Source organism: Anomalospiza imberbis, chromosome 19 (assembly GCF_031753505.1).
Source record: "Anomalospiza imberbis isolate Cuckoo-Finch-1a 21T00152 chromosome 19, ASM3175350v1, whole genome shotgun sequence".
In the NCBI taxonomy this organism is placed as follows: Eukaryota; Metazoa; Chordata; class Aves; order Passeriformes; family Viduidae; genus Anomalospiza; species Anomalospiza imberbis.
In genome coordinates, this window is record NC_089699.1 from 9,519,400 (window position 1) to 9,542,197 (window position 22,798).

A 22,798-nucleotide genomic window follows, 5' to 3' on the forward strand; every position below is an offset into this window, starting at 1 on the left:
GAAAGAGTAGAGTCATGGGAATAAGTAGTATGCTAATAGAACCATCCTCAAGTTTTCTCCCAAGCCCTTCCTTATAAAGGGCATTTGAAAGATCCGGTCTGGATAATTCCATTGGCTGTAACTCTAGGCCCCTTCAGGTTCTGGCCAGTGAGATGCTTGCAGCCTTGGGAGAGGTGCAGGAGACAAAGACCACTCACCCCCAAGTTCATATGGCAACAGAGAGCATTTATTCCCAAGCCCTCCCTTATGAAGGGCATTTGAAAGACCCGGTCTGGATAACTCCATTGGCCCCTTCAGGTTCTGGCCAGTGAGATGCCTGCAGCCTTGGGAGGGGTGTGATTGAGTCAATCACGGTAACACGGTAGCAGTTTCCAGTTCTTGTTTCCCGTTGGCTCCATGTCCAGTTCAAATAAGGTCATATCCTGATTTCATGTTCACCTCGATATGGGGAGTTCTGCAGGAAGTTGTGGTGCCCTGCTTGGTGTTCTCATCTCATTTAAGGTATCCCGGGGGCTCTAGAACCTCACTCAGACTGAGTTTGTACTGCTGAAAGGAGCTTTATGTGGATATTAGGACACACAAGTTTCATTCATCTGTTCTGTGATTCTGGGTTCAATCACACTTGTGAGGTACAATCACTTGTCAGGTAGTTGTTTCTTAATAGGAAGATTTCCCCTCTCTGGTAGTCAATTAAGTAATATTGCACAGTATGATACAGGGAATATCTCCAAAAATTACTTCTTTTGAATACTAAATACATCTGTTTTCTGCTTAGGTTGCCCTGAATTTGATCCTTCTGGCCAGTATAAGTTCTGTAAGACCAGTGTGATGCAAAGTGATGGTGCACACGAAATCTCAATTTCTGAGAACACTTGCTCAGTGACTCATTTCTTCTCTCTCTATAAATATGGTCAAATGCCACGATGCACTGACGAGAGTGATGACCTGTGCATTGGGCATGTTAATTCGAGGGCGTGTTTTCTTAATCCCTTGCCATGCTGAACCCTGTTATGGTTACTATTGGCTCTTGCAAAATTCAGAATTGTTAACAAATAACATTCAGTTTTGACTGCAGTAGGAAAAATATTTATGCTTGTTGTTTACACAGCAGACAGTGTTTTAACAGGTACCAAAACAGCAGCCACCTTCTGCCTCTTCCAGGTCACTGCTCTTCTAAACATTGTGTGAAAGTACTGTTGTTTTTCCTAGAGTTTTAACTCCTCAAAAAAACCCCCTGCTGGGTACTTTCCCATTACATTCTCCTCTAAGTAACTGATATACACTTATCTTGTAGTTACAAAAAGGTAAAGACTTTATCTTCAATGGAAGCTTTGAGGGGCTGATCCTCCCTGTTTGAACTCAAAGAAATAAGGATGGAAAGTTTTTGTTATTGTGTGGGCTCCAAGCCCTTAAAGCCTGAAAGAAACATGAAAGAAATGTGATGTGTATAGCTGAGCACCTTTACCCTCCCCAGCATAAATCTTAGGGATTGTGAGCACTGATGCAGCTCTGGGTACCTCAGCATTCCCAGCAGGATGATTGATGTTTTAGCATCATCCAGATGTGTGCAGAGGGACATAAAGAAGCTATTGAAAGGGTGGCTTGGTCCTTTCAGCTTTACTGGGGATTTTCTGGCTTGTTTAAATGAGGTGATAAACCATGCTGAGCAAGTGATTTATAGCAGGTGGGAGTCCAGCAGGGTGAGTATATCTAGCACTTGAGGGAAGCAGAGGGCATGGATATAAATGTGTCAGAAATATAATAAAATGTTTTGTGTTGCTGCTGATAGATGTATAATTACAAATGTCACCAGCATCACATTCCTACAGGAGGGAACTATGAACATTTGGGAACTTCTTGCTTTATAGAAATTCCCCAGATTTTCTCTTCCCTCATGATCCTACTGTTTTTATTTGTAATTAACGGGAATAATAAAAGGTTTTCTCTACCACAAATGCAAAGTAAATGCATTCAAACCTCTATGTATTTTTTTTTCCATAAAATAGTAAAAAGGTGAAAAGACCAGAAATTTGAAATCAAGCTGTCAGCTGTGGTGAAGATGTAACTCACTGTCTGTTATTAGCACTGGGATTATTTGCCATGACTGTAACCTGAGCAGTGAATTTGGATATTAAACTTGAAAAATTCTCCTTGCTGAATGCAGATAAGAAGTGATCCTGCCCTTTTGAACCCTGAGTTAGACATAAAGATGACCAATGACCCCAGAGTAAGTTGTGCCTGGACGCCCAGTCTTTTGGCTCACAAATCCTCTTTTTCCAAGGTCTTTGTATGAGAACAGATTGTAAGAGATTAGAGATAGTGCTGAAGGCAATCTTGCCCCAGATGAGTTGCGGCTGTACTAATTACTAAAGAGTGGACGCAGTCTTGCCCTTGATAGGTCGCAGCTATGTCCGATAAGGGTGGGTGTTATAAAAGAGTGAGTTAGCCAGTTGAAGTTTGCTAGCTGTGCTATGAGGAGGAAGGGTTAGGTGGTTGTGTAAGGGACAGGAGGGAGTTGGCTGGTCATGCAGTTAGGAGAAGGAGTCAGTGTTGCATGCTGCTGCCCGAGAGAGAAGGTATGAAGCTTTTATTGTAAGATAATAAGGGATTGATGCTTGCGTTAGTCATGAGTCCAATGTCAGGTCTTTGCCTGAGCCACAGAACTACCAAAAAAAGTTTTTATTCATAGCATAGCAGAGACCACTACAATCAATATTCCAAGTGAAGAAAGATTTAGGCTTTTGGGAATGTTAGTGTGTCTGCCTTTGTCTTCACTCTCCATCATCTATGCTTAAAATAAATCAGCAGCCACCCAAATCTCCTATTTCCAATTTTTTTATTTTCTGTTCTTGATTTGGGTTTTCCAACATGATGGAATGAAAGATACTCATCTGGAGTTCTGGCAAATTAAAATGCAGCCTTTGTGTAACCTAAGTTCATCTATACCCAGGATCCATCAGACTTTTTAAAAAAATCTTTTTGTGGTGACAACAGATAAGAAGAAACACCAGGGAGGAGCCTTTTCATGAATCTGAATTGAGATCCTGGGAAATCAGCCAGAGCCACTTTGCCTCTGATATTCCAATATCTGCCTGAATCTTCTGTGATCTGACTTTGCCATTGCCCTTGAAATCAAGGTGTTTGATTACATACTGCAAATGTTTGGCCAAAATGTATGATTTACACTTTTTTTTTTTCATTTTGCTGGATGAGGCCTTCAGTAAAATTGTATCTGATCAGTATTTATGAAGATTTTTCAAAGAAGTATTATTTTTGCTATTCATAATTGCTGAAGCAGTGACTACTTTAGGGAATGCTGGAAAAATCTTTCAATAGTTGTTTAATCCAAAACAAGAATGCTGCACACACAACCTTGATATTTAAATTACAGTTTATGCTTGGCATGGTACCTTGCGTTCTGCATGAACAGTGATTGATTATATTTGAGATTATGGTTAATTTAAGGCCTGAATTTAGAGGATGTGTATATATGGTGTTTTAATGCCATACAGCAGAAAGATTTAAATTGAGGATTGAAAATTGAGCTGGTCATGTGATCCTATGCTGGAATTTCTCAGTGCTTTGAGGTAGAACAGGAATGTTGGTGCTTATCTAGTGTGGGCTTTTTTTCTCAAAAGTGTTGCCACATTTTTCTGTCTGACAGTGAGAGCAAGTGGGATAAAGAAGGTGGTTTTAGGTAGCAGTACATTGTTCATGATATTTATGTTTTACCTGCTGGCTTACCTCTTAGGACACATAGTTATTTTACTTCTTGAAGAGTGCTTCTAAAAGGGTGAAGAGGCGCCCTAAATTCCCCTCCTCCATTATCTTCCTGTCGAAGAGAAGAATTAGATCCCAGCAAACTGTTTTATTTTCTCCAGTAATCATTTGTAGCAATACTTAGAGCTTTCAAAATATGGTTTTAAGGTGTCAGTTTTGCTGCAGCCCCTTTTGATTCACTCTCAGCTGTATTTACTGGTTCCTTCAGAGCCCAAGAAATGCTGCCTTCCCTATTAATTGTGTTATTGAGTATTAACCTGTACACTTACTGGTATCTTAAGCATAACAGCACTATACCATACAGTCAGACTTACTCTATTAATAAAACCAGTCCCTCCTTAAAAAGATGATACATCTTTTTGGTTTTTTTTTTATTTCTAAGTCCTTTCAAAACCTCATTGCTAATCCAGACTGGACATTTGCCTTGTCGACTCATCTTTCGGCACACAGGGACAGTCTGTTCTTGTGCCCTCGAGATCTCTGCTTTGAAGCACACCCATCTCTCCTGGACTCCTTTGTTTTTGAGGGCTATTTCCCAAGGAACTCTATAAATAAGTCTCTTAAATAGGCCAAAGTCTGCCCTCTGGAAGTCCAATGTAGAGATCTTACTGATATTCCTCCTTATTTCACCAATTATTGAGAATTCTATAATTTCATGATCACTCTGCCCCAGGTGGCCTCCAACCTCCACATCACCCACCAGCCCATCTCTATTTGTGAACAACAGGTCTAACATAGTTCCTCCCCTGGTGGGCTCACCCACCAGTTGTGACAAAAAGTTATCCTCCACACACTCTAAAAACTTTCTAGACTGCTGTTTTTCTGCTGTATTGAGTTCCCAGCAGATACCTGGTAGGTTGAAGTCACCTAGAAGAACAAGGGCTGATGATCCTGAAACATTGTTCAGTTGCTGCAAGGATTGTCAGACATGGACTCTGCTTATGCCAGCAAAGCAAAACCAGTTTATTACACAGTTTACCAGTATTTATAGGTCACTATGTTCGTACAAAATTTTCCACTCTGACTCCTTTGTCCCAGTCCCCTTTAGAAACACAGTCTTCTGATTATTCTTCTTACACTAGTAATGTACTTTATTTCCTTCACCAGTCAAATCCTTGTTGCATCTTCCTTCGTCAAAGTGGTCAGCGTGACCAGACATGATGTCTTCACTTCTGTTCTTGCCTTGAGTTTATCTCTCCTTTGGCTTTCACTGTAGCAGGGCCAAAAGGTCTGCAGTGCTACCCAGTTCAGCTTCTGTAGCTGTCTGATCTCAGACAGTGATCCACAATAATTACAACTTTTTTTAACAGAGAGAGATGGAGACTGTTGAAGTCACTAGGAGGTGATGAATGTTCTTTAGAGTTGGCATTTTTTAGTGGTCACTGGAAATAAAGATCAATTTTCAAGAAGCACTTTTTAGTGGGCTTATTCTGCAGCTGAAAAGAGGCTATTTCATAGCAATATTTCATATTGCTTCATGTCTGAAAAGCTCTACCCATTCCTTTGTAAATAAATGGAAGGGAAGCAGGAAGATTTGATTATATGTGAAGGCTTATCCTACAGGCCTTTAATATTGCTAAACAATCTGCTTGATTAGACATCAGGATTATTAACAAATTGTGAGTGTTTAGTGGTCGTTTTGACAAGTTTGGTTTCAATTAAATACCTAATTTGTTACTGAATAATTGCTTTTATTCTTGAGGACTTGCCTGACCTCTTCTCACTGATTATCTTGCACTAACAGCTCCTTCTACCTGCATATCCTGTTGATGTAGGTTTTACAGCTCTGGTAGATTTGATATTTGGACTGTGGTTACATTTTGTAGTCATTCTTAGTCTAAAGAGTTGGTTTGAGGAAATGTCATTTAATGTAGGAATATAAAAAGGTAAAAGACTTTAGAAAGTGCAAAAAGGCCCCAGAAAGTAGACATAAAGCTGAGAAAGGCTGGAAAATTTCAAAACCTTTTCATGGGAAGCTAGGAAGTTAAGAACCAAGTGAATACATTTATATTTATTACAAGGAACAAGAAAGAACAATAACTTATTGATAGTTCAAGATGTGAAAAGTCCTAGATAAATGCTTTGCAAAGATAGAAAAAGTTTCAATCTTAAATAATGAATTATTGTGTATTGTTTGAGGTTCATAGAAGTCCTTTTGTTAATGTTAAACCCATGTGGGTCCTTATTGGTTAGAGTGTAATGACTTTACACCTTTTCTTTTATGCTATTGGTTCAAAGAATATGTAGAAAAAGGCTTTGCATGGGCTGCCGTCTTGTCTTTGATCTGTGTTTGCATGGATGTTGTTGTTCATCTGTGTCTCTTGCTTTTTGCTTGTATGATACAGACAGATAATAAATCTTAAGTCTGCAACCAGTCAGGGTCCCGTCCCATTTGTGAGACACGGACCGATCCGGCAGAATTTAAGTTTCTGTTTATTTACTGCTCTTTTTCTAGAAATTCACCCATAGTATTTTTCATTATAGTGACATCTATGATGGAGAGTACTAAAGTACTAGTGCTAAGATACAATATTTATAGTACATAAATATGATTTTGCTATGTCATGGAACTGCGTATAAACTTTTAAAATAAAATAATCCATTGATTTCTAGGTCCTGGACTGAAAGGCTGGATATTAGTTAAAAGACAATAGGCCATATAAAAATAATGTTTTGTTGGACAGGAACGACTAATTGTACTGTAAGAGAAATAAATTTAAATGCATTGTCTCCATGGGATTTATTTACACCTTAAAGGCTAAAGTATCCTTCTTATAATTTGAAAATCTTTAAATTAACTGAGGGAGAGAAAATAAATGCATAAAAGGTGACTTCTTGACAGTCTTGTCAATACATGCTTGGAACTGACAACAAGAGAAATTATGGTATCAGCCTAAAAAATGGAACTCCTCAGGGCTCTGAAAGCATGAAGATGATAACATCAGTATGCCAGAGCTATGATATATGAATCCACCAACCGTTATAGAACAATCAATGACTGCCACATATATGACACTTTGTATGTGTGTATAGAAATGCATAAATAAGTGTTACAATGCTCTGAGCTGCAGGGGAGAGAAGAACTATATATTTATTAACACTGTTTCTTGGACAAGGAGCACAAAGTTAGGTACAAGAGACTCTCACAGAGTTAAGAGAATTCTGCAGTCAATTTAAACTTGCATAGGTACTTTAAGTGCAAGGCCATAATATAATGAGCTTTTTACAAACATGTTCATCTTGTACTTGAGAATAGTGGGGAGAATTTTGGAAAGGTGCTTTAGTTTGATGGAATAAAGAAACACATTGGAATATACAAGGGGAAGAAAATCTTCTACTAAAGATATGAGTAAGTGTAATTCTGCTTGCAGTGCCCAGATAAACTACAAATATACTGGCTCAAGGGTATTTATGGGAGGATACAACACTGGTCTGGCTCAGGTTTTTTTTCAACAGTGGGCTGTTTTTGGGTTTGTGTTCTGTAGTATAGACATATTGTGGTGGCTGATGTGGGAATCTTCTCTTCCACCAAGTCTCTCACAGATTATGCAAAGTTTTCAGGTGCTTGGGTTTTTCTGTTGACTAAAGCATCTTGAAATAAATTTTGGTTGACTCACTAAAGGTGGAGAAATAAAAATGTTTCTCTCTGACCTCTGTTTGTTTTTGGTTTCTGCCTTTAGGATTGAAGCTCCTGCTCATCTGTTTTGCATTACAAAGCGTCAGAAAGCTGAGGAGATTCTTCCTTGTGTCCAGACAATATGGACTGGGGATACCATGCTGATTCATCAAGATTCAGCTCCCTGCAGGTAACATTGCTCCTTTCAGCAGTTTTGGCATTGAGATTAATGAGACTCTGAGGTCAAATCAGGACCCTCTTGCTGGGGATTCCACAGTGCTCTATTGAATGGTGATGATTAGGTTATCATGTCTTTGCTCTTTGAGCCTTTCTAAAATAAAGGCCTGGCCTATGATTTTCCTGTACACGGATGAGACCACAGATATCCCATGAAAATCTGAGGGAAGAGAGTGGCATCAGGTTTGAGGCACTGCCTGTAACCTAGTCACTGGGAGCACTGGCTAGTCCTGGCTTGACAGGCTTTTTATGTTTTATTCCTATACTCAGCAAGCTCTTTCATCATCTGCCTACCTATTGCCGCCGTGCCCACCAGGCTTTGTCTGACCAGCCGGCATGGTTGGCTGTGGGGGACACTCCCCTGTTCCTCGGGGAGGTTCAGGGAGTGGCTAGGACGGTCACCCGCCCTGGGACGGAGAAGTGGCGACGTTCCGCGGAGGCAAGAGGCTGACTCTGTGCTGGGCTTATAGTCCGAGTTTATTACAGAGCTCCGAGGAGCTCTGCACCTCAGGGGAACGACCAACAAACAGCCCCGATCAGGGCTGTGCAACACATTATAAAGGGGGGTGTAAACTGGGGGAAGGGATCACCATTAACCAATAGGGGATCTTGTGGGAGTGGAAGGTGGCTAGATGGGCAGACATAGGATCCAATGGGGAAAACTTAAGGGAAGGGCCCCTGGCCCTCGCCCAGTCACTCGACGCCCAATGTGGAAGATTCTGGATGAGTGGGATGGGGAGCCGGGTGATGGACAAAACACCAGGAAGGGGACAGGGGAATGGCTCAGCAGGTTTAGGGGGAGTGACATCAGGGGAAGAGGGGATAACTTAGGCTAAAACCATTCTTGGAAAATGGGGGGTAGAGGGATAAACCATTACAGAATTTAAAAACACAACACAACAATCTATGATACTTTATAAATGAATAAAAGCATTGTGCTGGCTTTGGCTCCAGTCTCAAGTATTAAATGAGGGAACTTGAGTGAAGATCTTGCCTGACTTGTCTCCCTTGTGTTAGCAGAGAAGGTGAGTGCAGAACATCTGTGTCCTTTTCCAGGTCTATGGATGTTTATAAGGGAAGGGACGTGGCAGTGCAATGCCCAGGGATCAGCTGGTGAGGTATCAGTGATACAGGATGTCTCCATGATGAAATTCTGTGTTATTTTTCATTTAACAAGAGTGACAGCAGTGCATGAGATGAGATGCGTCAATTTTAGCTTGTTTCTCAAGCATCTGTAGGCACACAGGAGGTTTGTGTGTGGTGTCTGGGACCTTGCTGTCAATTTCTGTCATTGCCATTTCCAGGTGGGCTGGGAGGGTTCTCACGGCCCATCTCTCATGCCCAAGTCTTGCATTTCTGTATGACCTTCCATTTTGAAGAAGCACAAAATGGTTTCTAATTAGAAGGGGTCTATTCCCAATAGAATCAGTGCAGATATTCCTGGGGTGCTGGGATGCATCTGGGAGAAAGGGGCACTTCATCGACTACAAGAAGAATCAAAATGCGAGGACATTGCTTAAGCAGCAATAGTCATTGCACAGCTGCTGACAGAAAATAATCTCAAAAGCAATTATGACAGTTTGTGTGAGAGAAGTCTTTCTCAGTCTTGTCCAGGTGAAGGATGCAATAAATAAAAAAAAAAATCAAAATATTGCTTAGGGCTTTGGGGAGGGATGCTACTATACAGAGTATGATATCTCTGTTTTAGAACTACATTATGCACATGCTGGACATGCTGGAGAGCATTGGTTAAGCAATTGTTCATGCTGAGGCACTCTAATGAGTGTGATGCTTCACGCTTTGCTTTCACCAGTAAGTATTGCTCTGTAATTTGTTTTTGTGTTTGCATATTGTGTGATCTCTGAAGTCACCATCAAAAATCGATCATTGATGAACTTGGGCCTTCAAGTGCATGCAAAATAAAAAAATCTGGCAATATTTGTCTCATGGCAACGGCTCTTCAGGACAGTGAAGGATGATGCAGGGGGCTCAAGAAGAGATTTCTTTGTTTCACAATACACAGGTGTGGTGGTTTTAAATAGCTTGATTTTTGGTGAGGAGGGAAAAAGCCAGCCATGGAAGTGATTTTTCTATGAGGAGCTGATAGCAGCCTCCTCTGTACCTGGCAAAACCAATCTGGCTTGCTCTGAGAACAGGCACACTGCTAAACCAATTAGAAAAGCTGGTAACGCCTCTATGATAACATATTTAAGAAAAAAAGAAACTGTGGGAAGGTCTCTTTGGAGTGGTGAGAGGGCTGCCGAGCCCCTTCCCAGGGAGCCCACCGGTCCTTTTCCTGGTGATGGTGCTGGACCATCCCGCCAGGGGCCATCCCGGTGGTATGAACAACCATGTGGCCGGGACCAGCACAGGGAGCAGCCCTGCGGCCGACGCTGGGGAGGCCCTGAGGCTGGTAGTGGCCAGGGCCAAGAGCAGCTGAAACTGGTGTGACCGGGGTGCTGCTGTGCGGCTGTGCCTATCTCGGCATGGCTCGCAATGGACTTTATTTGCTTGGCCTCTTTTAGCCAGCCATGCTGCGGGCAGAAGGACAAAAGTGGCAGCAACAGCTTTTTTTTTTCAGTGCCCTGCATAAAGAAAAGGCATGGAGTGGAGCCGGCAGCCAGCATGGCTTGTGTGGTGCTGGTGGAGACCAGGTGACCAACACAGGGAGAAGCATGAGGAGCGATTCCCTGATTGCGGAGCCTGGACAAGATCAACCTTTTAGCTCTGCAGAACTCTATAAAATCTGTTTTAATTGATAGAACTTGACAACAAACGAACCTATGAACACCAATTCTCTCCTGAGTCAGAGAAAAGGAAAAAGTGAAGACGTGTTTGGAGAACAACATGGCGACAGTAAGGTCGGTGCAAGGGAGGGAGGGGGAGGAGAAGGTGGTCTGGTCATCAGAGCTGAGATTCTTCTGCAAGCCGTGGTGAGGACTATAATACAACAAACTGTTTCCCTGTAATTCATTAGGTGCGGGGGAGGATGCAGCATTCACCCACAGCCCGTGAGAAGAGGGTGTTCATGCTGGAACATATGGATGCTGAGAAACTTGAACAAAGAGAGAGAACGCTTGCTTTCAGAGACAGAGGAAGAGGACCCTTTCCTTCATACTAGAACAGCTCATCCTTAAAAATTTCACCCCATAAACTAAATGGCCCACAAAAAAAACAAAGGTAGTTGTGGAAAAACTGTTGTTGCCTGTGAGAGGGACTCATGTTAAAGCAGGTTTTGGACTTGTGAAAATTAAAACCATGCTGAAAAGGTCCACAGAACTGTGTCTGTGGGAAGGACTCCATGACATAGCAAAAGAGACTCCTCTCCCTAAGGGAACTGAAGAAAGATTTTTAGCAGTGACAAACTGACTAAAAATTCCATGTTTTGTCTTCCTGCGCTGTTGGTGGGAAGGAAATAAGGGCTGGGGGAGGGGAAAAGTTCTCTAAAGTTTTTTTTTAGTTCTCATTATCCTCTTTTAATTCTGTTAATAAATTTTTCTTTATACCTTTTTAAGTTTTGAGCCTGTTTGCCTCTTAAAGTGTCTTTTCCTGATCCTTATATCACCCATGAATTTTTAATTGTTCTTTCCCCCTCCTCCACTCAACTATAGCGGAGGAAAATGAGTGAATGATTTTTCATAGATGCATGGCATTTGGTCAGTGTCAAACACACTACAACAGGACATTCATATTTCTGTGTTCCAGTCCCCCTCAGATAAATCACCTCCAACCTCTAAAAATTATGTAGAGATTGAAGATTTTTAAAAAGTATTATAAATTAGCCTGAATCATATAATTTATAGTGGTCTTCTTGTTAAGCATTGAATTTGTGTTCATTTTCTATTTGCTGTCAGACATTGTTAGTTCTGCCCTCTCCGTACTTTGCCAGTATTCAATGTTGATAGAAACATTTGTTGCTGTTTCACTTCAGTTATCCTGATCCACAAGATAAAAAAAAATGTTCCTACTGTTTTTATTTTACAGTTGTTTCATTTCACTATTTTCTCTTTTTTTTTTTTTTTTATTCCTTAACCTTACATATTTGCTTTTAAAGTAGCATTTTTCTTTTCTCATAATATTTTGTTTATCTTGCTGTTTGTGGAGTTTATGCAAGTCTGTTCTGAGCACTGATGAAACAGGCCTTGGGTATCATCTTTTTTTCTTTAATATGTATATTTTTTACACAGTCTGATCCTGCTCAGCAAGGTTTTCAGTGTGCTTATCTTTGTGTTCACTGTGGGGAGTGGGAAGATGCAGAGAAAAATATGCAAGGAGTGAAATGGGCTGGGAATGGAAAATAGCAATTTGAAGGGGAAGCTTGGCCTCAGAACTTGGCATTTGGGTGGAATGACATTTTTTTGAGCAGCCCCTGTACCAGCCACTGAAGTCCGCCATGGTTACACATCTAGAAAGGGTGGTGTGTCATTTTGAAGGTATCTGGAAAATTCATATAATTATCTAAATGCTAAATGTTGTTATCTAAACATCACTGGCTTTAGTTTGATAGCTCAGTTCACTCTGGTTGGGCAGACTTAACAATTCCTCATGGCATGCGAAGGGGGTGGGGTTTCTCTCTCCCTGTGCTTGGAGGGATCATTAAATAAACCCCAAACCACCAGTAATGGGAAATATTGCACAGTTGTGGCTGTGCCTGTGCTGCAAATCCATCCCAAACTTTATAAGGGCTTCCATTGCTGCAGCATCTGAATTGTTTATGGGGTGGTTCCTACATCAGCCCTTCCCTATTGGGCCAAGGCTTTTTTGTGGTTTTTTAGGTGTGAACGGAGACCTAAGAGGGGCAGGGGTTTGTCACAGATTCCAAGAGCAGCCTCTGGTGGAACAAATATCTCCCAGGCCCCCAGGCTCTGGGGAAATCCCAGAAAGCTGATTAGTACTTCCCTTGAATGACCATATTTCCTACTGCAGTGCTTGTCAGCTTCTCATTTTGCAAAATTCACATTGTACATAATAGTGCAAAGGTGGAATTTTTTTTTTTGCATGGGTTCTTTTTCCCCTCTGGATTTTTATTTTATCAATATTTATTTTTCTAAAATATTAATCATATTTGATCTTTCTGTTGCTTGTAAGTTACTTTAAAGTTAAGAGGAAAATTGTGAATATTTTCATGAGTGAATGTCTTGAATTAATGTTCTTATCATTAAAAAGGGTAACAGAGTTTTAGGTTAATGTATTTATCTGTGCATTAATGTAGCCTCAGCACTTATTTTGTCTGCCAGTGTTTCGAAGTAGCAATTAGAAAATATATTCAAAGTGAACTTGATTTCTAGTGACTGTGCATAATAAATGTGCTAAACATAATTACATATTTAAATGCATTAAACTGCAAGAATGATTTGGGATATTTCAGCAAAGCTCAGTGAAGTATGGGAACTATATGCAGTAATTGCTCTAGATTTAATTGTACCATTAAAGGCATGAGTGTTTATATTGTAACAATATAATCTGATTTAGGAAGAACTTGCAAAAAACATGGCAAGTAATTGCAAGTTTTCTATAACCAGTATTATTTGTGTAGCAGCACAAATAATTGTAGCTATTATTGTAGCAAGAGGAGAAATTCCAGTAAGATATAATTTATAAATATAAAGAACTTATTTTCTGGAGGCATAACATGCTTGAGATAGAATGTATTTGATTTTTAGATCTTCACATACACAAAACATCCTAGGGGGCTTTTCTTAAAATCAGGTAGAGGAAGATGGTTGCAGAAGAAAAACTATCGGACAAAAATGTTGCCAAATAATCTTTGTGTAAAACTGGTGCTTTCAAAAGGTAAAATTTAGATGAAAAAGTTTATTTCTTCAGCTACCCTGGCAAAGGGCCTAAATCATCATTTAGGAACACTTCTAAGATTTCTGTTTTGTTTTTTTTTTTTCCCCATGGATTGGGCTGGAATGACTGATGTCCAGAGATGACCCAATGCAGTGACACGGCAGAAGCTGCGAAGGTCAGTGCCTTCCCAGGAGCGTCTCCCTTAGGGAAAGGCAGATAGCTCAGGACGAGCACCAGACACTCATGGAAAATGCAGGTCGAGGGAATGAAGAGGCAGAAGGGGCTCTTCGTATGAGGTTCCAGTGGCAGTTTATTAACTAGCACACCAAAGGGGTTCAGGGACACAAGGACCAAGAACAAAGGAGGGTCCAGGGTTTTATATGGGATGAGGGAGGTGAAGCATCGGGTCTGAGGGCCAATGGAGAGAGGGATTAGGGGTGGTGCAAAGGCGGGGTCAGAGGGAAACAACCGACAGGGATACAGGGGAGGAGTTGCAGGGAATGGAAACCAATAGGGAAAGTGGGAACGGGGAACATTCTAGAACTGGGGAGGAGAACAGGGGTGATTTAACTGGGACCATTAACATAAAGAAACAAGGAACTGTGGGAGAGTGTCTCACTGTGTTGCCCTGTCTCAAAAGTGAGTATTCTCCCGAGGCATCCCAGTTTCTACGTCTCCCTCACTGACCTGAGATGCAACAACCCAAGGCAGCAGATGCAGTGAGGAAATGCTGGTTGGTGAGAGGCTCTTGTACATCTGGGTTGGGAGGTTATCACAGCAGAGAGATGGCTTTCAGCTCCAGGCCATGCAGGATACAGAGAACTCCAATGTTAGCCCTCAGAATTACAGATACTTGAAACCCAGGCAAAGGCTGCTTGAAGTATTTCAAAATGTCCTTTTCTGTGTACACAGTGCTTTCAATGTGCAAACAGTCTCAGAAAGTAGATTATGCCACTACTTGTTTTTCTAAAACAAGCTTCCATCACTTTTTTTAGATTGGATACAAGACTGGGAAGCAGAACAAACAGAAGACATAATTCTGAATTTCAGTACTATGCCACTGAGCCATCAAATAAGCGATGTGAGCTTTTTCTTGGTGTTCTTTCTTGTTTTATAACCTATTCAGGGTCATGGTATGAATAGAAAAGTAATTGGATTTGAGACACCATATGTTGTGGGATGCTTATGAGATCCCTAATGAATCATATAAGGGTACTACTTCCAAAAAAGTGTTGACATTAGCATTGTAATGATTGTTGACATGAAAACTTTCATTAAGAGAAACATCTTTAAGTCAGTGTCATCTGATTATTTTTTTCTTTCTCTCTTCCACCCATCATGATAAAAAGTCCACCCCTGAGACACAAAGGGCTTTGCTTACCTTGCCAGGCTTCAGCCTGTCACAATCACTCACTAGACTTTACTACCTTTTCACAACACTTCCTGATTCACCGTGACAAATCCTGCACTATAAAAACAACCAGATTGCATTGCTGTGTGTCTCTTGTTAGTCATTTCACGGTATTTATGGTGCTGCTTGTACTGTCGTCACATGGGTACCCGTTGGGTAATAATTGCCATTGACTCCATGATTCCAGAAGGCTGATCAATCACTTTATTATACTATACTTATTAAGAAACCCATTGCCCTCACAGACAGTCTGATACAGTTTTTTCTACTTGGTCCTTGATTCCAAATACCATCACCACTGGCCAATTAAGAAATCACCCTCTGGTAAACAAATCTCCATAACGCATTCCACATGTTCACAGCAATAGGAGTAGCAAGTGAAGATAAAAATTGTTTATCATTCTTTTCTCTGATCTTCTCACAGTCTTCCCCAGGACAATGCCTGGGAAAGTTGTGCCTGTTGCTCTCTTTGGCTGCCACATTGCACAGAATGTTATTCCTGTGCTCTGTTTTGTAAATCCACTACAGGTAAATTCTGTTAAAAGAAAAAATATTTTTAAGGCAGTAAAGTTTGGAGAAGTTTCTTTTTTTGTGTTTATCTCTTTCAGTGTTTTTGTCTGAAAGCATGAAGGTTATCTCAAATTTGTTCCCTTCTTGCTCGGCAGTGTAACTTTGAAGAATCCTCTATGTAAGGAACCTTAATATCATTTGTGTAGGACCTGTTCTTCTCCTAAGTGTCCCAAACAAGCAAATTTCCCATTAATTTGTGAAAATTTGTCATAAAAATGCAAATAAAGAACAAATAAAGGAAAAATAATTTGATACTATTATTCTCAGGCACTAACATCAAAGACGTAATAAAACATAAAAAAAATTCAGAGTGACCATGCAAACAAACATCACAAAGAAGCAGGCTGTTACAGTCTAACTATCCAACCTCATTCCTGCTTTGAGATACTTACTTTCTCATCCATTTCATGTGGATATTAAGATCACAGTCCTTTCCAAATCACAGTGCAGCATCAAGGCATTGTAAGTAAAGCACACACACTTTAGTTATTGCTAATTGCAGTTTCTCTAAACTTGAACCTGGCCCCAAGTTTCTTGTTTTCATTGTTGCTTGCAATAACAATGATCCATGAAAATGGAATGCTGGAGTCTGTACTTCAGTAGAAACACTTATATGTTGGAAACCACAATTATTACGTGTGTTTGACACTGTGACAATGGTAGGGGAGGCCAGGCTGGTTGGCTTGTCCCTAATCCCTGTTTGATTGGGGCAGCAGGACACACCAGGCATAATCATCTTCTGCATTTTTGCTCTCTGCTCTGGCTGCTACTGAAATTCCTGCGATGAAAACAAACTCAGAGGCAGGGCAGCACAAGGCTTTCCATGTGTTCTGGCACTCTGCCCCAACAGCAGCAGTCGGTGTAGTCACTGCTGCTTCCCTTGATGTGCGGGGTGGGAAGGTGGTGAATCCCAGCAGCAGATGGATGTGTGTCTGGGGGCTGGCACTCAGCCTGCTGGGGACTCTCTCCAGGCTGGAAGCCCTAGGCTCTGGGCTGTGCAGATGACCCTCCAGTGAAGTGTAGCTCACACAGAAGCACAGCCACCCTGACTGACACTGGCACAGGGGGCTAATGGCTTCCCATACAATGTTATCAATCCCTGCTTTGAGAACAGAGCTGGCAGTTTGTCCTTTTGCTGTTTGCATGTGCATAGGAACCCAGACAATGCTGTAACTGTTTTATGAGCCAACCTCATTTGTCTAGTTTAGAATTTCTTTCTTTTTTTTTTTTTTGAATAGGACTAATTGCTACTTACAGGCTGAGAGAATGGTGCTCTAAATGGCTGGTGGCAAAATACACCTCTTCCCTGCTGGGAATTCTTTTGCTGTGCATAGGAAGTGTCTGTGAATAGGACAATCTGAAAGACACACCAGTAGTTAAACTAAAGATCTGCCTGACCTGACAGAATGACATAGGGAGGAAGGTAGTGGGTGCATTCTGAGATGAAATCCAGCACTAGGGCTGTGCGTCCTCAGTGAAGCCCCTCATGGCACTGAAATCCTTGTGCATTGTGGTGAAAAAGGACAGCATTGAATGATAGGTCTTTAATAGAAATAAGCTGTTTATTAGAATACTAGGTGAATTTCACCTGCTTAAGTATTTTTGTTCATTTGTCTGTTTTTTTGTTTTATTTCATTTGCTGTATCAGCCTTCCAAATGGCAGAGCTGTGATATTTCAGTTGAGATCGTTTAGACTCCCCACAGAAACTTTACCTGGGATAACAACCATGTCCTCTGACATATTCCATGCTGACAGGAAAGTCTGACCCTGTCCTCAGCTGGCTATAAAATGCTTGTATCCCCAATCCTCTGTTCTGTTGATACTAGGTAATAAGTTTTACACCTTTAAGACTTGTTCCAAGAGCGAAGGGGGGAGAAGAGAAGTGTGGAATTTCTTATCAGAAACTACACTTACTCCTCCACATCCTACTCCTAGACTGTGCTGTCTGCAGAAAGAGAGACAATGGAACAGAGCTCTCCTTTGCTTTTAGTTAATTTTTAGCTAGCTGAGGCAGAGAAATTCCCTGGACTGTAGGCTTTCTTTTTTCTTTAGACCTGTTTAAACCTGCTCTGGACTAAACACCCAGAAGAGCACCAGAAGCTCACACCTGTGGCCCACTGGGTCTGGCCTAGGACGTGACATTTCCAGCACCAAAGGAAATGATAAAAGACTGAGTGAGCCGAGCTACAGCCCACAAAGAGAACTTTTCTGGTTTGTCACCTCTTTTACAACAGCAAGACATTTTATTGTTTAATATTGTTCATTTTTTGTTCTGGTAAATACTTTTCCTGTTAAATAAACAGTTTTTTCCACTTTTCTCCAAGGAGATCTTTTTCCCCAACCAGTTAGGAGAGGGGCCACTTAATGTTTTTTTTCTAAAGGAAACCCCTTTACAAGTTTTTCTCCAAAAATTACCCTAAACCAAGACAGTCCCCTACGAAGAAGTTCTCTCTGTAAGACAAGCAATATATAAGGAGTGGAAAGAGTCAATTTCTGAAAGCTGAAACCTGGAATTATTCCACAATTCTTCCTCCTTTGTATTTGGAATTATGCAGGGATTCATCAAGACTTTTAAAAGCCAAACTCCTGTTGGTCTGTAGCTTGGGCTACATGATTTAACATCTCAAGAGGTGATGCTTGCCTTTGATAGTTCACATGCTTCCAGGAGAGGCCACTGCTTGCAGGAGGGAAGAGTCTCAATGATTTAAGTGTCTAAGCTTCCCATCTGTGTGGGAGGAACATGGGGAGCAGTTGGGTGAAATGTTTGTCAATGGAGTTCAATTTTTGTATCTTTTCTGCAGCTCGAGGAACACACATATAAATAAATAAATGTTTAATGAGAGAGGCCTCTGGTACTGTGCAACTTTGGCATGGATGTCTGAAAATGCCATTATTACTCCTAGTGCTGCCAAATTTAAATTATGTCTGAAAGGAGGCAGCAAGCTGAAATCAGCTTGCTGCCATATTGCTGCAACATTAAGGAGAAAATTCAGGGCAGAGGGAAAAGATTGATCTTTTCCCCTTGTGATTCTCCCAAATTCTGTTTTCTGCCATTGTGCTTATGACTTTCTGTTTTGTCTTAACATTCCTTCATACGATTTTAATAGCATATTTGAATGTTAATATGATATTTCCTCATAATGTTGAAATATTCCCATCTCTTTATCATGTGGGGTTTACAATTGTTTTCTCATCCACCACATTAAATCTTGCACTTATCCAGGAGTCCTCCAGGGCAGCTTTGCAGGGATAAACTTCCAGGGAATCTCATAAAGCTTAGGTGGCACAGCAGGACAGCAAGTGAAGCAAGCATGAGGCATTTATGGTGATTTCTTTGCAGAATTCTTGAGGAAGGTTCACAGAATCCTTGAGATGGGTTCACAAAATCCTTGAGGAGGCAGATCCAAAATGGCCCTTGAGCAATTGGGAAGGACATTCTGACCCTGACTTGGCATCACCTTCCCTTGACCAAGTCCAAACATGGTCCTGGTGCATTTGGACATGTGCCATGGGTGCAAATACCTGAATGCTTCAGAAAGTGGGGTGTGAGGTGTTGGCTGTCTCCTTATGCTGGGAATATGCACCCAAGTGTGAATTTCATAGCCTTGACCTTCCTTCTGGGGCAACTACACTATTTTCTGCTGTAACTTTGCTCCCCTTGGATTTACTTTTGGCTCCAGCTCTTTCTACCCTAATGGAGTGGGAGCATCTGCCTAAAATCATAAACTGTGTCAATATTTTTGCTGTTTTGCTAATACTTCCAAACTTCCCCCCCCCCCCCATTCAAAACCTAAGCATTATTTTCCTGTCCTTAGAAGATTTATTATCCTGTTTTTCATTTTCTGTTCTGGGTATGTGTTTGACACATCTTTAGTTATTAGAATAAAGCCTGACACTGTAGGAAATAGAAAATGTTTGCCTGCATTACATTTCATATTATAAATGGTGCTTGTTCTTTGCCATACAGAGAGGCTCCTTGAATAATTTTAGTGTGTTGTTAAGAACTGTGCTGAGCCATTTGCCAGTAAATCAGCATCTTGTACAGTAAACTCTCCAGGCTTTGTCAGCCACTACATCTGGGGAATAAAATCTAATAAAAAAATCCAAACATGGAGCAGTTATAGCTTATCTCCCTGAAAAACCTAGTGTTTTGTGTTTAGGAACCAAATATCTGGGGTTTTTTGAGGTGCAGTTGTTGTAAAGCTTTGAGATGTAAAGTAAAATGTGCAAAACATCTGCTTTTTCTGCAAATCTGATATTTGCAATAAAATACATTGGGCATTTACAGTTTTCCTTTTAGTTCCTGACTTTTGGGGAAGGTTCACCGCATGAAAGCTGTAAAACTTTCAGCTTTGTGTGTCAGTCTGGGACAAGTCCTGAAAGGAATGTCTCCTCTAAAGAAGCCAAGATCAGGTACTTCCTCCCCCACCAGCGATACAAAAGGAATTTCTTGGAGGAAAGTGGAAAAAAGAAAACAACTTGTTTATTTAACACACAGAGTGCATGCAGGCATGGGAAAAAAAAATAATAATGTTAGATATTAAAACCTCGCTGCGAGGAAAGCTGGTGGATTTGAGAGCTCTGCTTGGCTTCTCTCGGGGTCCGGAGCCGGGATGAGGAGTCCCGGGGCCTCTCTGCCGGCTCCTGGCTTATCTTCCTTCTGTTACAGAAAAACTTGGACCAACAGCTGCTGGATATTTGTCCAAAAATATAGATTGATGCATTGTGGATTTTATGCTCTCAGTAACTTTATTCTGCACCCTAAGTGAAGCTTAAAAGACACCAAACAAGTAGGAGAAACAAGTTTATAAGTTGACTCAAAAATATTGAAGGCATGTGACTTCCATTGTTTTTCAGTTTTTATTAGCTAGGTAAACTTTGAGGTGGAAATTTTGCTTTTTTCAATTACAGTATTAATGTGCAGTGTAATACTTGCTGTGTGACATTTCTGTGGTTGTGTTGTGGATTTTTCTGTCACTGTATGGTGTTGGATGCCATTTGAAATGCTTCAAATGACGTAACTTGAGAATCACATATTTTATGGATATGCAAACAGGATCCTGGAGATTAAACACCTGGATGATCAAGTAACTTACACATGTGCTGAGAGGATCCTTGGCCGGGGTCACCAGTCCAAGACCCAGTGCAGACAGGGCACCCTTGTGTCAGCCCATCTCACCCGAGCCTTCCCTGCACCTTGCACTGAGCAATTGAACTGTTGACAGTTTTGGGTTCCTCACAGTTTCCCATCTCCATCCTGAGGGTCCCCTGAAGGCCAGTCCTGGCCTCTTCTCACTTTAGAAGCTGCAGTCTTTCCAAACCACAGACTCTCAACCTTCCTGTCCAGTGCTCCTTGCACTGGTCTCTTCAGGCACAGATAAAATAACACTTCTGTCACATTAAAGCTCCCTGGCTCTTCCCTCACACTTCTTGTAGTGCCTGTTCTTACATTTGGTGTGAACAATTCCTTGGTGCCACAGCATTTTTTGGCTTCATCTTGCTTTCTGTGAACTTAAATGTGGTTCAACGTGAGCATTAGGGAGATCATGAGGCTTGACCCCTCTCCAGAGGGCAAAAAAAACCAACCTGAAAAATCCCTCAGTATTCAAGAAGGTCAAACATGTGCTGTGTGAACTTGTTAAACACATTTATTGAGTTCTCGACAGTAACCAAACACAGTGAATGACCATTATAAATAAGAAAAAAGGCATTTGCTTTTACTTGGCCAGCTCCTGCTTTATCTGTAAAGAAAAAAATATCCCTTTCACCACCAATTTACAGGATTGAATGTTTGTCCCAATAATGGCTTCAGCAAGGAAAATGACAATTTTAAACTGAGATATGTTTCATCTGCTTTCTGCTTCTGAGCCCAGTTCCTGTTAATGATGGACTATAAAGTGGAGTCAAAGTTATACCACCTTAAGTGCATTCCCAATTATCATTAACTCACTTGAATGGGCTGCCAACAAAGAAATTAAGTAAAAAAAGAAAGAACAAAAAAAAAAGGAAAAAAAAAAAGAAAAACACAAATAATACATCCACAAGTAGTAGAGGCTTGTTGTTTCAGAAAGGAAAAAAAGAAATCAAAGCAACTTAACTAAATTAATTTGTTAAACACATTTATTGAGTTGTTAATAGTAACCAACACAACGTATGATCTGTTGTAAAACAAGAAACAGAAAATGGATATATTCTGATTTTGCCAAATCCTACTACAGATATGTGACAGAGGGAAATATTTCAATTTCCTTTATATTCTGCAGTGATATATTTACAATACTTATCTCTCAAAGTCTGTCCCTTTTTAAATTAAATTAACAGAAAGATCATACCTAGAAATGTTTCCATTACAGTAGTCTTGTTCTGTCTTGTCAGTATCCATTAATGATAGTGAAATAATGAGAGCTTTCCAAGGATTACTTGGCACACAGAACACAACTCCACTTTGATGCTGTACTGAGCCACCTTTTTCCTTTTTTCAGTTGAGGGAGAGAGGGGGAGAAGAGGAAGAATTTCATATGTACAAAGGCTGAAAAGTCTTTCCTTGTGACTCCAAATTAGTTCAGGAAAATTGTAATCACATTTACTGTAATACTTTTGTTTTGTTTTGTTTTTAAATGGCCACCAATCACATGAATCAATTTTGAGGAGTTTTCCAGCGTGGTAGCTCTTTTCCCACAGCACAGGGTGCACGTGAGCCCAGAGAGGGAGGTTGGGTGCATTGTAGATGATGTCAATTCCCAGAAGGAGCATTCCACTGAGGATTTGGGTTCTGCCTGCTCTGTCTCATTTGAGAAGCCATTCATTTACTGGAAGAGAAACAAACAAAAGCAATTATGCTTCAATAAATGCCAAATATGAAACTGGTTTAACACTGTCAATCAACTTGATTTAATACTGTATTAGGCACTTAGACAAAATGTCTTTAAAAAACCAGGAGGTTCAGTTTCCTCCTTTTTCTAGAAAAGAATTAAGTCTGAATGACTGTTTATTTGAAGTATTGCAACACAGTCATCTGTCTTGCTGCTGAAAATGTCCTTTCTTTTCCTTTAGTGCTACTCCTTCATAATGATATTACTGCTGTGAGAGCACTTTAACATCATTATTTCAGGCAACACAGTTGTGGGCCTGGGCTCAAAGATGCATGAGGCACATTAAATCTCAGTTGTGAGCCATAGCTGTAGCAGTGTAAGACTCTAGCTGCAGGTGACTGAGCTGCTTCATTGTTGATATCCACAGCTTGACATAACACTTAGCAATTTAGGTGTTTGTTATGGTGGTGCACCTTCAAAGTGAAATTAAGTCTTATCAATTACTAATTTTGTTTGAGATCAGTTGTCATCAAGACTAGCTCATCCCCCTTTGTGGGTGAACAAACCAGAGCAAAACG

The 22,798-nt window shown here is 40.7% G+C and overlaps 1 protein-coding gene and 1 long non-coding RNA gene across 2 annotated transcripts in view; one reads left to right on the top strand and one right to left on the bottom strand.

Moving 5' to 3' along the window:
• The first annotated feature begins 5,534 nt into the window (after positions 1 to 5,534).
• LOC137485334 (uncharacterized) lies at positions 5,535 to 6,508 on the top strand. The gene is made up of 2 exons (XR_011005284.1): positions 5,535 to 5,650; positions 6,207 to 6,508. It is a non-coding gene; the product is annotated as an uncharacterized lncRNA (long non-coding RNA).
• A 15,366-nt stretch (positions 6,509 to 21,874) lies between these two features.
• The window catches only part of CA10 (carbonic anhydrase 10), a 178,585-nt gene continuing 177,661 nt past the window's right edge, over positions 21,875 to 22,798 (bottom strand). The window contains exon 9 of the mRNA XM_068209647.1: positions 21,875 to 22,217. Coding sequence (XP_068065748.1) covers positions 22,195 to 22,217 — 23 coding nt within the window. The 3' untranslated portion in view covers positions 21,875 to 22,194. The remainder of the gene's footprint in view (positions 22,218 to 22,798) is intronic.